At 35.4% G+C, this 14848-nt stretch overlaps 1 protein-coding gene across 3 annotated transcripts in view; it reads left to right on the top strand.

The window, feature by feature from the left end:
* Nucleotides 1-14848, top strand: part of LOC126961194 (disintegrin and metalloproteinase domain-containing protein 5) — a 137182-nt gene that overhangs the window by 76822 nt on the left and 45512 nt on the right. For all 3 annotated transcript variants that reach the window (XM_050801306.1, XM_050801307.1, XM_050801308.1), the window contains one exon: nucleotides 7983-8181. In XM_050801306.1, coding sequence (XP_050657263.1) covers nucleotides 7983-8181 — 199 coding nt within the window. The remainder of the gene's footprint in view (nucleotides 1-7982; nucleotides 8182-14848) is intronic.

Genomic DNA, 14848 nt, shown 5'->3' with positions numbered 1-14848 from the left:
CTGTAATCAAATGACAGAAAATAACAAATATTGGCAAAAACATAGAGAAACAGGAAATCAAAGACTGCTAGTAGGACCAAAAAACGGTGTTACTACTTTGGGAAACCAGTTTGACAGTCTCTTAAGCAGTTTAACATAAGTTTACCAATTGAATGAAGGACTCTACTCCTAGGTCTACTCAAGATAAATGAAAACATGTATTTACAAAAATTTGCATATGGATGTCTATAGCAACATTATTCAATGACCAAAATCTGAAAACAACTCAAGTATCTATAAACGAATTGACAAAAACTATGATATATCTGTATAATGGAATACTAGAGAGCAATAAACGTTGACAGAATACTCATACATATTACAATCTCAAAAACACTACTATGCAAGAGAAGCTAAATACAAAACCCTGCCTATTTTATCATTTTATTTGTAGAAAAGATCCCAAAATGCAAATTTATAGAGACAGTAAGTAGATTAGTGGTTACCTGGGGCCAGTCACAGGCATGGGGATTAACTATAAATGGATATTGGGGATCTTATCCTATGCTAATAGAAATGTCCTAAACTTGGGTTGCGGTGCTGGTTGCACAACCATGTAAATTTTCTTTAAATATCACTAAAGTGTACACTTAACATAGGTGAATTTTATGGTATGTAAGTTATAAATTAAACCTCAATAAAGTTAAAAACAGAAAAGGTCACCCTGATGAAGATAAACTCCCACCTAGTGGCCAAGAAACATGTTTCTCCTGAATTTAGTGATTGTGGACTCATGAGTTGTGTTAGTTGATAATAAGTGAAAAAAAATGATTTGAGCATATTTGTAGGCCGTGGGAAATATTTATTAAAATGGTGACCTTGCAGGTTTTACAGTGAGAATTGTAGAATGACGGAAATGTCATCCAGTATGTCAGTGGAGCAGTTGACATCTCTAAAAAGAAAAAGTAAATAAGAATATGTAGGTGTTATTGAAAATAATATCACATGGTGAGAAACAATGTGGCATAATAGAACAAAACTGAGATCAGAATCTTTGGATTTAAATTTGTGTCTATACTTTTGTCTATCATAATGTCATATAGTTGTAAGAATATGCGCATGTAGTCTTTTCAGGTTGGCTTATTTCAATTATCAACATATATTTATAGTTCATCTATGTTTTATAGCTATAGTTCATGGCTTGGTAGCTAATTGCTTTTTATAGCTGGTTAATATTCAATTATATGAATGTACCAGAGTTTATATATGTATTTATCTATTGAAAGACATTTTGTTTACTTCCCAATTTGGGTAATTATATATAAATCTGTAATAAACCTCCTAAAAATAAAAAATTCCATTACCCATCTTGTCAAGTCACATTATAGAATCACAACTTCCTAACCTTAAAAACAGTGTTTGTTTTATGTTTGTTTTAATTATTTAACAGATATATATTTGGGGTGCAATGTATTTGAACATTGTTTTTTGGAAATATGCTAATTCAGTAAGCTATTCTTTTTTATCATACATCTTATTTGAGATTGCCACAGCTTTCTGGACACACACATGCACACACATGAGTAAGTGTAGATAATAGGTTGACCCTGAAAAAAGCATAATTTTCAAAAAATTAAAAGGGCCACTCTCATAATATACAATTAATATGTCAGAGTTTTATTCAACTCATTAATGAGGAAATGAGGAAGAATAATAGGCTTGTTCAAGAGTATGTAACAAAACTATATAAATAGGATATTGGAACAAAAGAATGTTAGAATAATATTGCTATGTTCAAAACTGTAATATCCACAGGAAAAAAAATAACTTACTTGGCTATCTTTTCTAAATGATAGGAATTATTTCCTATTCTATCAGACAAAAACCTAAAAGTTAATATGTAACTTCACAAAGTCTATGACAATTAATCAATATTTCTTAGTTTCATTACTTTTTTTCTAGCCTCTATTTAATTTATTTCTGTTCTTATTTTTATTTCCTTTTTTCTATTAACTTTGGATTTTGCTTTTTCTAGTTTCTTGAGGTGTAATTAACTTTAGATTGATTATTTGATATCTTTCTTCTTTTTTGATGTAGATATTTATTGCTGGAATGATTTTTGCTGCATCTGATAAGTTTTAGTATATTGTGTGACTATTATTGTTTGTATCAAGATATTTCAAAATATTTTTACATTTTCATTTTAAGTTCTTCTTTGCTCCATTGATTGTTTAGCAGTATGTTGCTTAATTTTCATATACTTGTAAATTTTCCAAATTCCAAGTCCTGTTATTGACTTCTTGCTTTATATCAATGTGGTGAGAAAGATACTTGATACTATTTCAATCATTTAAAATTTTCTAAGACTTGTTTTGCTGCCTGACCTATGATCTATCCTGGAGCATATTTCATGCGTTCTTGAGAAAAATATATATTCTCTTGCTGTTTGATAGCATGTTTTTTATGTGTATATTAGGTCCATTTGGTCTAAAGTGTAGTTTGAGTCTGATGTTTTCTTATTAATTTTCTGTCTGGATTATCTGTCTGTTGAAAGTGGAATACTGAAGTCCATTATGATTATTGTATTATAGTATATATCTCCTTTAAAGTCTATTAATATAGACTTTAATACACACACAATTACTGCTAGACCTCAGAAATTAGGTTGATGGCAACACAATGATAGTGGGGAACTTCAATACTCCATTGAGAGCACTAGAAAGCTGCAAGAGAGAAAGTCAACAAAGAAACAATGGACTTAAAGTACACCCTAGAACAAATGGACTTAACACATATTCACAGAACATTCTACCCAACGACTGCAGAATGTACATTCTGTTCATCAGCACATGGAACATACTCCAAAATAGACCATATGATAGACCACAAAACAAGTCTCAATAAAGATAAGAAAATCAAAATCATTGTCAAGTACCTCTCAGACCACAGCGTAATACAATTGGAAATCAACTTCAAAAGGAACCCTCAAAACCATGCAAATATATCAAGTTGAATAACCTGCTTCTGAATGATCATTGGGTCACCAATGAAATCAAGATGGAAATTGAAAAATTCTTTGAACTGAATGGTAATAGTGGCACAACCTATCAAAACCTCTGGGATACAGCAAAAGTAGTGCTAAGAGGAAAGTTCATGGCATTAAATGGCGACATCAAAAAGTCTGAAAGAGCACAAATAGGCAATCTAAGGTCACACCTCAAAAAACTCAAAAAACAAGGACAAACCAAACCCAACCCCAGCAGAAAAAGAGAAATAACAAAGATTAGAGCAGAACTAAATGAAATTGAAATAAAAAAATACAAAAAATAAATGAAACAAAAAGTTAGTTCTTTGAAAAGATAAACAAATATGATAGACCGTTAGTGAGATTAACCAAGAAAAGAAGACGGAAGATCCAAATAACCTCAATTAGAAACAAAATAGGAGACATTACAACTGATATTACAGACATACAAAAGATAATTCAAGGCTACTATAAACACCTTTATGTACACAAACTAGAAAACCTAGGGGAGATGGATAAATTCCTGGAAATATACAACCCTCCTAGATTAAAGCAGAAAGAAATAGAAGCTCTGAACAGATCAATAATGAGTAGCAAGATTGAAACAGTAATTTAAAAAAAATGCCAACAACAAAAAAAGTTCAGGACTACATGGATTCACAACTGAATTCTTTCAGACATTGAAAGAATTGGTACCAATCCTACTGAAACTATTCCAAAAGATAGAGGAAGAGGGACTCCTCCCTAAATCATTCTATTAAGCCAGTATTACCCTAATACCAAAACCGGGAAAGGACATAACATGGAAAGAAAACTACAGACCAATATCACAGATGAACATAGAAGCAAAAATCCTCAACTCAATACTAGCTAAATGAATTCAACAGCATGTTAAAAAGATAACCTACCATGATCAAGTAGGTTTTAAACAAGGGATGCAGGGATGATTTAACATACAGAAGTCAACAAATGTGATACACTACATAAACAGAAGTGAAAACAAAAATCATATGATCCTCAATAGATGCATAAAAGCATTTGACAAAGTCCAGCATTCTTTTATGATTAAGACCAGCAAAATTGGCATAGAAGGGACATACCTGAATGGGAAAAAGTTGAAAGCATTCCCCCCGAGAACTGGAACAAGATAAGGGTGCTCATTTTCACCACTTCTATTAAACATCATACTGAAAGTCCTAGCCAGAGCAATCGGACAAGAGAAAAAAATAAAGGGGATCCAAATTGATAATGAGGAAGTCAAACTGTGGCTGTTCACCTATGATATGATCATATACCTAGAAAACCCTAGAGACTTATTTAAAAAGCTCCTGAATCCGATGAATGAATTCAATAAGTTTCTGGATACAAAATCAATGTACACAGACCAGTAGCACTTCTATCCACCAACAGCGACCAAGCTGAGAATCAAATCGAGAACTCAACCCCCTTTACAACAGCTGCAAAAAGAAACCCTTAAGAATATACGTAACCAAAGAGGTGAAAGATCTCTACAAGGAAAACTACAAAACACTGGTGAAAGAAATCATAGATGACACAAACAAATGGAAACATCCCATGCTCACGGATGGATAGAATCAATATTATGAAAATGACCATATTGCAAAAAGCAATCTATAATTTCAATGCAATTCTCATGACAATACCATCATCGTTCTTCACAGAACTAGAAAAACAATCCTAAAATTTATAGGGAAAACAAAAAGAGCCCACATAGCCAAAGCAAGACTAAGCAAAAAGAACAAATCTGCAGGTACCACATTACTAGACTTCACACTATACTGCAAGGCTATAGTTACCAGAACAGCATGATACTGATATAAAAACAGGCAAGTAGATCAATAGAACAAAATAGAGGACCCAGAAAAAGACCCAATACTTACAGCTAACTGATCTTCAACACAGCAAATAAAAACATAAAGTGTGGAAAGGACACCCTATTCAACAAGTGGTGCTGGGATAATTGGCAAGCCACATGTAGAAGAATGAAACTGGATCCTCATCATTCACCTTATACAAAAATTAATCAAGATGAATTAAAGACTTAAATCTAACACCTGAAACCATAAAATTCTAGAAGATAACATGGTAAAAGCTCTTCTAGACATTGGCCAAGGCAAAGACTTCATGACTGAGGACCAAAAATCAAATGCAACAAAAACAAAGATAAATAGATGGGACTTAATTAAAAAGCTTCTGCACAGCAAAAGAAATGATCAGCAGAGTAAACAGACAACACACAGAGTAGGAGAAAATCTTCACAAACTGTGCATCAGACAAAGGACCAATATCCAGAATCTACAAGGAATGCAAACAAATCAGCAAGCAAAACAACAACAGCAACAAATAATCCTATCAAAAAGTGGGCTAAGGACATGAATAGACAATTCTCAAAAGAAGATATACAGATGACCAACAAACATATGAAAAAAATGCTCAACATCACTAATTATCAGGGAATTGCAAATCAAAACTACAATGTGATACCACCTTACTCCTGCAAGAATGGCCATAATTAAAACTTTTTTTTTTTTTTTTTAAAGATGTTGGTGTGGATGTAGTGAAAAGGGAAAACTTTTACACTGCTGGTGGGAATGTAAACTAGTACAACCACTGTGAAAAGGACTATGGACATTCCTTAAATAACCAAAAGTAGATCTACCATTTGATCCAGCAATCCCACTCGGGGGCATCTACCCAGACGAAAATAAGTCATTATATGAAAAAGACCCTTGCTTATGCATGTTTATAGCAGCACAATTCACAATTGCAAAAATATGGGACCAGTCTAAATGACTATCAACCAACAAGTGGACAAAGAACCAACAAGTGGGTAAAGAATTTGTGGTATGTATATATAGTGTATACATATGTGTATATATATACACACACATATACAATGGAATACTACTCAGCCATAAAAAGGAATGAAATAATGGCATCTGCAGTAACCTGGATGGAATTGGAGACCGTTATTCTAAGTGAAGTAACTCAGGAATGGAAAACCAAACATCATATATTCTCATCGTATATTCTCAAACGATAAATCCTCATCATAAACATTTAAAAAGTATTGCAGGCTTTAAAAGGAGATATTTTAAGAATCCCGCGTGATGCTTAAGTAGTTAATAAGTGGAAGCTAAGCTATAAGGATGCAAAGGCTTAAGAGTAATATAATGGACTCTGGAGATCTGTGGGAAAGTATGGGAGTGGGGTGAGGGATAAAAGACTACACATTGGGTGCAGTGTACACTGCTTGGGTGATGGGTGCACCAAAATTTCAGAAATCACACGTAAAGAACTTATCCATGTAGCCAAACCCCACCTGTTCTCCCAAACAATTGAAATAATTAATAGTAATAATAATAATAATAATAAAGGTGAGATCCAGAACAAAAAAAGATGAGCCCATGAGGTGCACTTCTTGAGCAACACAATTCAATTTATTTAATTTTACCTCCATGATTGTGAAAATACATTTTTTCAATAATCTAAAGTCACTACTCTCATATACCTACGAAGTTAAAATATGTTAAGAAGAGTTTTCTCTGCCTCTCAATGGAGGAGCCAATAGGATGATAAAGCTTGATTCAGAGTATTTGAGGAAGTGGGTGTTCATAGATATTTTTAAAAATGTTAGAATAGGCTGGGCGTGGTGGCTCACACCTGTAATTCCAGTACTTTGGGAGGCCGAGGTGGGAGGATCACGAGGTCAGGAGATCAAGACCATCCTGGCTAACATAGTGAAACCCTGTCTCTACTAAAAAATACAACAAAAATAAGCCAGGCGTGGTGGCTGGCGCCTGCAGTCCCAGCTACTTGGGAGGCTGAGGCAGGAGAATGTCGTGAACCTGGGAGGCGGAGCTTGCAGTGAGCCGAGATTGCGCCACTGCGCTCCAGCCAGGGGGACAGAGCGAGACTCTGTGTTAAAAAAAAAAAAAAAAAAGTTAGAATAAAAGTACGATTGCCTTTTATACCAATTTGTAAAAGGAAACAAATTCTGAAGAAACAAGTGTTGATATTTACTCATTATACATATGCAAATTTCCTCTATAAACACTTCCAATCATTAGTTTTGAATTTAATGTTGTCTCTAAGCTTGAGTGACACAGTAGATATTGTATTTGTCTTCTCATGCATTACCTAAAAAATTTGTGTGAGACTTTCTACAGATAGCAAATACTTGAAAGCTTAAGAAAAAGTTGGCAAAAACAATTTTGAGAAGATAAATGTTATATAAGCTGGGCCTTCAGGACCTTTGAAAACTAGGAAAATTTTTATTTACTTTGCATAGGATAATGACAGTAGCCATAAAAGACTGGCGCATGTGTTGAAGAAAGAAGAGTTTTCAGAGATGATGATTAGATGCTTCTCAGCAAAAGTAAATTTGTAGAAAGGGAAGCCCAGAAGCAGATGAGAAATATGTAATTATGGAAGTTATTTTTAAATTTTTTGCAACACGAAATTTGAAATAAATATGAAATAAATTTTCTCATGTGTGTTCTTAGATCATCATTTATGTGATACATTTCTTGTGTATAAAAAAATGGGTAATGCTTATAAGAGAAGCTAGAAACTCAAAGATAAGCAGACATCCATAAAGGAAAGAAAGACAAAGTGGAGCTGGGGAATATAAAAATTATTTGTAATCCATTTTGACTGAGCCCAAACTGCTCAGTTGGGCAGTTTCTGGTTTCTCCATATCAATCTTAAAGAAGAAATCAGCAGCTATTTATAAAACAATAAATCCTCATCATAAACATTTAAAAAATATTACAGGCTTTAAAAGGAGATAGTTTAAGAATCTCGTGTGACGCTTAAGTAGTTAACAAGAAGATTTAATTTTCTAATTGCTATTAGAAACTTAGGGAGAAAAAATGGACCAGCATACAGAGCCTACAGAGAAATAAAACTTAAATATCATTGATATTTAAAGTTTTATGTTCCTCTTTCCTCCTAGTTCAAACCAGCTAATACGATTTGCAGGAAATCAGTTGATGAGGAATGCGATTTTACTGAATTTTGCAATGGAAGCTATCCATACTGTTTGCTTGACACTTATGTACGTGATGGAGAATATTGTGATTCAGGTGGAGCCTTCTGTTTTCAGGGAAGGTGTCGAACTTTTGACAAACAATGTGATGATTTAATCGGAAGAGGTAATAATCATAATTTTCTTCTTAGTCCCTAAATTCTGATTATTCCAAAGTCTGTTATTGAATTTTATGGAACAAAAATGTAAACATATGTATTAATGACTGAATTCTTGCACAGTGTATATTATTAGTGTTAAAGAAAAGCAAAATTGGCCAGGCGCGGTGGCTCAAGCCTGTAATCCCAGCACTTTGGGAGGCCGAGGCAGGCGGATCACAAGGTCACGAGATTGAGACCATCCTGGCTAACCCGGTGAAACCCCGTCTCTACTAAAAAATACAAAACAACAACAACAACAACAACAACAACAACAACAACAAAAAAAAAAACGAGCTGGGCGAGGTGGTGGGCGCCTGTAGTCCCAGCTACTCGGGAGGCTGAGGCAGGAGAATGGTGTAAACCCGGGAGGCGGAGCTTGCAGTGAGCCGAGATCCGGCCACTGCACTCCAGCCTGGGCGACAGAGTGAGACTCCGTCTCAAAAACAAAAACAAAAACAAAAAAGAAAAGCAAAATTATCTTTTCTTTTTCTTTTTTGAGATAGCGTTTCTCCCTTTCGCCCAGGCTGGAGTGCAGTGGCGTGATCTCAGATCACTGTAACCACCGCCTCTTGGGTTCAAGCGATCCTCCTGCTGCAGCCTCTGGAGTAGCTGGGATTATAGGAGCACACCATCACGGCTGGCTAAGATTGTGTTTTTAGTAGAGACGATGTTTCACCGTGTTGGCCAGGCGTGTCTCAAACTCCTAGCCTCAAGTGATCTGCCCACCCCATCCTCCCAAAGTGCTGGGATTACAGGCACGAGCCACTGCACCTAGTGCAAAAACAAAATTTTCTTGATTGTGAAATACAACAACAAAAAACCTCTCTGAATTTATATGGAATTCTTGTTCCCACGGAAAAGAAACCTCAAGTGAAAATGCAGTTTTTCAAAATATTATATAGAATTTGTGGTGGGGGTTTAGTTTAAAGGAAGCAAGGTGTTTTAATCAGAGGAAAGCAGGGCGAATCACTGATTAGTTGGGTTTCAAAGGGCTTGCTGATAAGTGAGGGCTTCAGTTCACTACCAGTCTAGTCCATTTTGATAATTTCCTATAAATGTCATTTGCTTCATTGGAAGATACAAATTCCTGAACGTATGCAGTGTATGTTAGTGTATGTTCTCTGAGAGTGAAATTTTTCATTCTTAGCCCTCCCTTGAGGTCTTCTCTAACCAGGTCGTAGATCTCTAAATATTGTCTACAGCAATGTGACTGCCAGGAATTTAGGGAGAAGGTGAGATGGAGGTTTTGATGATTATCATAATTTTGTTCTGCTTTTCTAACAGAATCATTATTTGTACCATATGGCAAGACAACAGCTATAGACTTTAAAACATTGTTAACATATAAACAAAGAGCTGGGTTCAGTAGCTCATGCCTGTAATCCTAGCACTTTGGGAGGCCAAGGCGGGCAGATCACAAGGTCAGGAGCTCAAGACCAGCCTGGCCAACATGGTGAAACCCTGTCTCTACTAAAAATACAAAAATTAGCCGGGTGTGCTTGGGATGAGGCGGGAGAATCGCTTGAATCCCTGGAGGCAGAGGTTGCAGTGAGCCGAGATCACGTCATTGCACTCCAGTCTGGGCGACAGAGCCAGAGGCTGTCTTGGAAAACAAAAACAAAAACAAAATCGTACAAACAAATGACCAGTAAAATTAGGAGGAATGGGACAGTACTCCAGATCTATGATTTAATGTTTCTTTAAGTAAAGCCAGGACTCAATGCTAGGCAGATAAAATTAGAGCCACATAGTGGATTGCCAATCAGGTGTCTTCCAGCTTATGCTATTCACTGTGTATTTAGTATTATCAGTGATTTGGAGAGATTTTAAAGTCCTTTGTGAGAACTGTGGGAGTACAGGGGTATTTGCCCCAAATAGTACAATTTTTTTTTTTTTTGGAAGGCAAGCATGACTTCTAAAGCATCTTGATTTTCAAATAATGTATGTCCACTTCTAGTGACCACATGTTAATGCATCTAGGACGTGATAATTCTGCACTTGACTACCAGTGAGTTTTTGTACTTATTTTTGAAAAACAATCTCACTTTGCTAGCCTCCTGAGGGCAATAGAAGCCTGATGAAAATTTTTCCTTAATGGTACCTGTATTTCAACACATATTACATCCAATTCTTTGTACAGTAACATGCTATATGGGTTTGCACCCTAGGAGCAATAGGCTACACCATATAACCTAGGTTTGTAGCAGGCTATACCATCTAGGTTTGTTTAAGTACATGTATGATGTTCACACAACAATGGATACATTGCTTAGAACATATTCTCATCATTAAGCAACTCATGACTGTACTCAGTAAATATAAGGTAGTATTATTATTAGATTATGATCTGTATTCCCTACAAATACCCAATTATTTGTCTAGGTCATCTATGAGCTGTCATCATCAGCTAAAATGATCCTTGAACAGGGTTTGATATAATTCTGAAGTAGGCATTAGTTTTGCATGGTAAAACCTATATACTATTTGTAGGAAACAGACAATAAGAATTCTTATACCACAGGCCTAATACAAATCATCATGCACCCCCAAATTGTTGGTTTCTGGACAAAATATACTAATGAAGTTGTCATATTGAAAGACATAGCTTATTCATCAAGCAATAGCATTTAAAGTAGGGAAATCTGTAGATCTATGGTAAAAGAACGAGGTTAACTATTAAGTTTTTTTTTCAAAAAAATAAAACCAGTAAAGGAAAAACACCTCAACTGGTTACCACCTTTTTCTAAGCTCTTTACTAAATATTGTTTTTAGAAATGTCTGGCCCCTACAGTATGCTCCTCTTCAGTGTTATCTCTGCAGATGCAAAAACTTCCTATTGTAGGTATAATATAAAATGATATTATTACCTTTGGTGTTATTTGGTTTGTAGTTATGTTTGCCCTCCATAAGACTGAAAGTCTCATTAGTTGTAAAGTTCTGTATATTATTAGAGGGCTTCATGACCAAGTTGAGTTGTATATCATCTAGACAAATGTTAAGTTCTAATCCAACAGTTATATAAAGTTTTCTCAACCTCAGCACTAGTGATATTTTAGGCCAGATCATACTTTGTTGTGAGGAGTGGGGACAGGGAATGCTTCTCCCATGCATTGTAGGATATTTGGTAGTGTCTGTGGCCTCTGCCCACTAGACAGGATGCCTGGAGACACTTTTGGTTGTCCCAGCATGGATGGGGTGAATCTTGGCTTCTAGTGAGTACAGGTCATCAGATCAGGTGATGGATGCTGCTAAATGCTTTACAATACACAGGATAACCTCTACAACAAAGAATTATGTCTGCCGTGCTGCATTGAGACCACCTTCTCTAGAGAGGGCCAGAAGTTTGACTACTTTTGCTGATTAAGACTCTGAAAAAGATTATATTCCACACTAAAGTATGAACAGTTTTTGTAAAACTAACCTGGTAATGTTTCTTTTTCAATTTTTAAGATATGATTTATCAAAAACCGTATTGGATCAATATTCTTATGAAAGTGTCACAAAGATTGGCTCTGGGCATAGATATTTTCCAAACCATAGAAGCATACTTACCGGGGAATTTTACGTAAAAGATTTGCTGGATTATTGGATAGTTGTGTGAGAAGGAGAAATAAACAATATTTCGTGATTATTTAATCAACTAACAAAATATGTTCAGGGATTTCAGCATATATGTTCACGCTTATTTAGTATATAGCACTATAAAATTTAAATGTAATCCTTGTACAAGGTCTGAGGATGCTTCAACTAATTTATCTGAAGCTACAATTGCTCTGGATTTAAGAAACAGACTATAAACAGGTGATGGAGCTTTGATGAGCACTGGGCAGTTAGGTAAATATTCCTATAATATCACTCTAGCTTTAATGAACACATAGACACTAACATTTATGATAATCTGGAAAACACAGTAAAGATGATTATTGAAGGCTGCGTTGGGGTCTTTTACCTCTCAGTGCACTGAAAGATATTCTGAAATGTTTGAAAAAGTAAAATCATGTGTGGAACTTAGTATTGCATAAAATTAGGAACCAATTGTGTATTTAACCATTTAATCCTGGACATTCTTAAATTTATAAATGTCTTTCAGAAGTTTCTTTTGGATAATTATGAATAGTCAACAATCTTTTGACTATTTTGGACAAAGTTCTTCCTTTGGCTGACAAATTATGGCTAGGTGCTAAAATAGGATAGTGAAGCTTTTCCTTAAAAATTTTATACTTCCTTTTAGCCAATGCAATAGATAAATATATAGAGATAGCTTGAAAACTCCAAATAAGTACAGATAGAAGATTGCCTACTTTGGATGAAGGTGGATCTGGAAGGAAACTTTATATTTTGAAATGCTGATTTAAACCGTGAGAAAAGTAAGGTGGATACTCAGAAAAGCCTTAATGTATTATTGTCGAAGTATATTAAAAACTTGCTCAGTTGAAGGCAATTAAATGTTGGCTATCTTCTGTGACACAAAAGAATGCTGAACACAAGACTATCAAAATAATAAATTTAGCTTCAGGCAAGACTGAAAAAACTGTATAGTGTGGTTTTGTTTGTTTTTTAGTTTTTCAATGTTTATTTTAGCTTTGGGGGGGTACATGTAAAGATTTGTCACTGAGGCTTGCTGTACGAATGATCCCGTCACTTAGATAGTGAGCATAGTCCTGATAGGTAGCCTTCCAACCCTCTCCCTCTTTTTACCCTCCTCCCTCAAGCAGTCCCCAAAATCTACTGTTCCCGTCTTTGTGTCCAAGTGAATTCTGTGTTTATCACAAGTGAGAACACGTGGTATTTGGTTTTCTGTTCCTGCATTAGTTTGCTTAGGATAATGGCCTCCAGCTACATCCATGTTGCTGCAAATAACATGATTTCATTCTTTTTTATAGCTGCATAGTATTCCATGGTGTATATGTACTACATTTTCTTTATTCAACCTACCGTTGATGGGCTTCTTGGTTGAGTCCATGTCTTTGCTATTGTGAGTAGTGTTGTGATGAAGATAAATATGCATGTGTCTTTTTGGTAGAGTCATTTATTTTTCTTTGGGTATATACTGGTACCAGGATTGCTGGGTTGAATGGTAGTTCTGTTTTAAGTTCTTTGAGAAATCTCCACACTGCTTTCTATAGTGGCTGAACTAATTTATATTCCCATCAAAAGTGTATGTGTTCCCTTTTCTCTACAACCTTGCCAGCATCTGTTGTTTTTGGAACTTTTTAATGAATGGTGATGTTGAGCATTTTAAAGTATATTTGTTGCCCCCATGTTTTTCTTCTTTTGTGGAGTGTGTTCATATCCTTTGCCCATTTTTTTAAACAGAGTTATTTGTTTTCTGTTTGTCGAATTGCTTATAGATTCTGGATATTAGACCTTTGTCAGATGTATAGTTTATGAATATTTTCTCCTATTCTGTAGGTTTTCTGTTTACTGTCTTGATAGTTTCCTTTGCTGTGCAGAAGCTCTTTGTTTTAATTAGGTTTCATTATCAGTTTTTGTTTTAGTTATAAATTCTTCTTCAAGGCTGATGTCTGGAATGGTATTTTCTAGATTTTCTTCTAGAGTTTTCATGCTTTTAGGTCTTATATTTGTTTTGTTTTTTTTAAATTTATTTATTATTATTATACTTTAAGTTCTAGGGTACATGTGCATAACGTGCAGGTTTGTTACATATGTATACTTGTGCCATGTTGGTGTGCTGCACCCATCAACTCATCAGCACCCATCAACTCGTCATTTACATCAGGTATAACTCCCAATGCAATCCCTCCCCTTCCCCCTCCCCATGATAGGCCCCGGTGTGTCATGTTCCCCTTCCCGAGTCCAAGTGATCTCATTGTTCAGTTCCCACCTATGAGTGAGAACATGCAGTGTTTGGTTTTCTGTTCTTGTGATAGTTTGCTAAGAATGATGGTTTCCAGCTGCATCCATGTCCCTACAAAGGACACAAACTCATCCTTTTTGATGGCTGCATAGTATTCCATGGTGTATATGTGCCACATTTTCTTAATCCAATCTGTCACTGATGGACATTTGGGTTGATTCCAAGTCTTTGCTATTGTGAATAGTGCCGCAATAAACATACGTGTGCATGTGTCTTTATAGCAGCATGATTTATAATCCTTTGGGTATATACCCAGTAATGGGATGGCTGGGTCATATGGTACATCTAGTTCTAGATCCATGAGGAATCGCCATACTGTTTTCCATAATGGTTGAACTAGTTTACAGTCCCACCAACAGTTTAAAAGTGTTCCTATTTCTCCACATCCTCTCCAGCACCTGTTGTTTCCTGACTTTTTAATGATCGCCATTCTAACTGGTGTGAGATGGTATCTCATTGTGGTTTTGATTTGCATTTCTCTGATGGCCAGTGATGATGAGCATTTTTTCATGTGTCTGTTGGCTGTATGAATGTCTTCTTTTGAGAAATGTCTGTTCATATCCTTTGCCCACGTTGTGATGGGGTTGTTTGTTTTTTTCTTGTAAATTTGTTTGAGTTCTTTGTAGGTTCTGGATATTAGCCCTTTGTCAGATGAGTAGATTGCAAAAATTTTATCCCATTCTGTAGGTTGCCTGTTTACTCTGATGGTAGTTTCTTTTGCTGTGCAGAAGCTCTTTAGTTTAATTAGATCCCAT

The sequence above is a fragment of the Macaca thibetana genome, chromosome 8, assembly GCF_024542745.1.
Source record: "Macaca thibetana thibetana isolate TM-01 chromosome 8, ASM2454274v1, whole genome shotgun sequence".
Classification (NCBI taxonomy): Eukaryota; Metazoa; Chordata; class Mammalia; order Primates; family Cercopithecidae; genus Macaca; species Macaca thibetana.
Note: the sequence above shows the minus strand (reverse complement) of the source record. Positions and strands in the feature narration are given on the sequence as shown.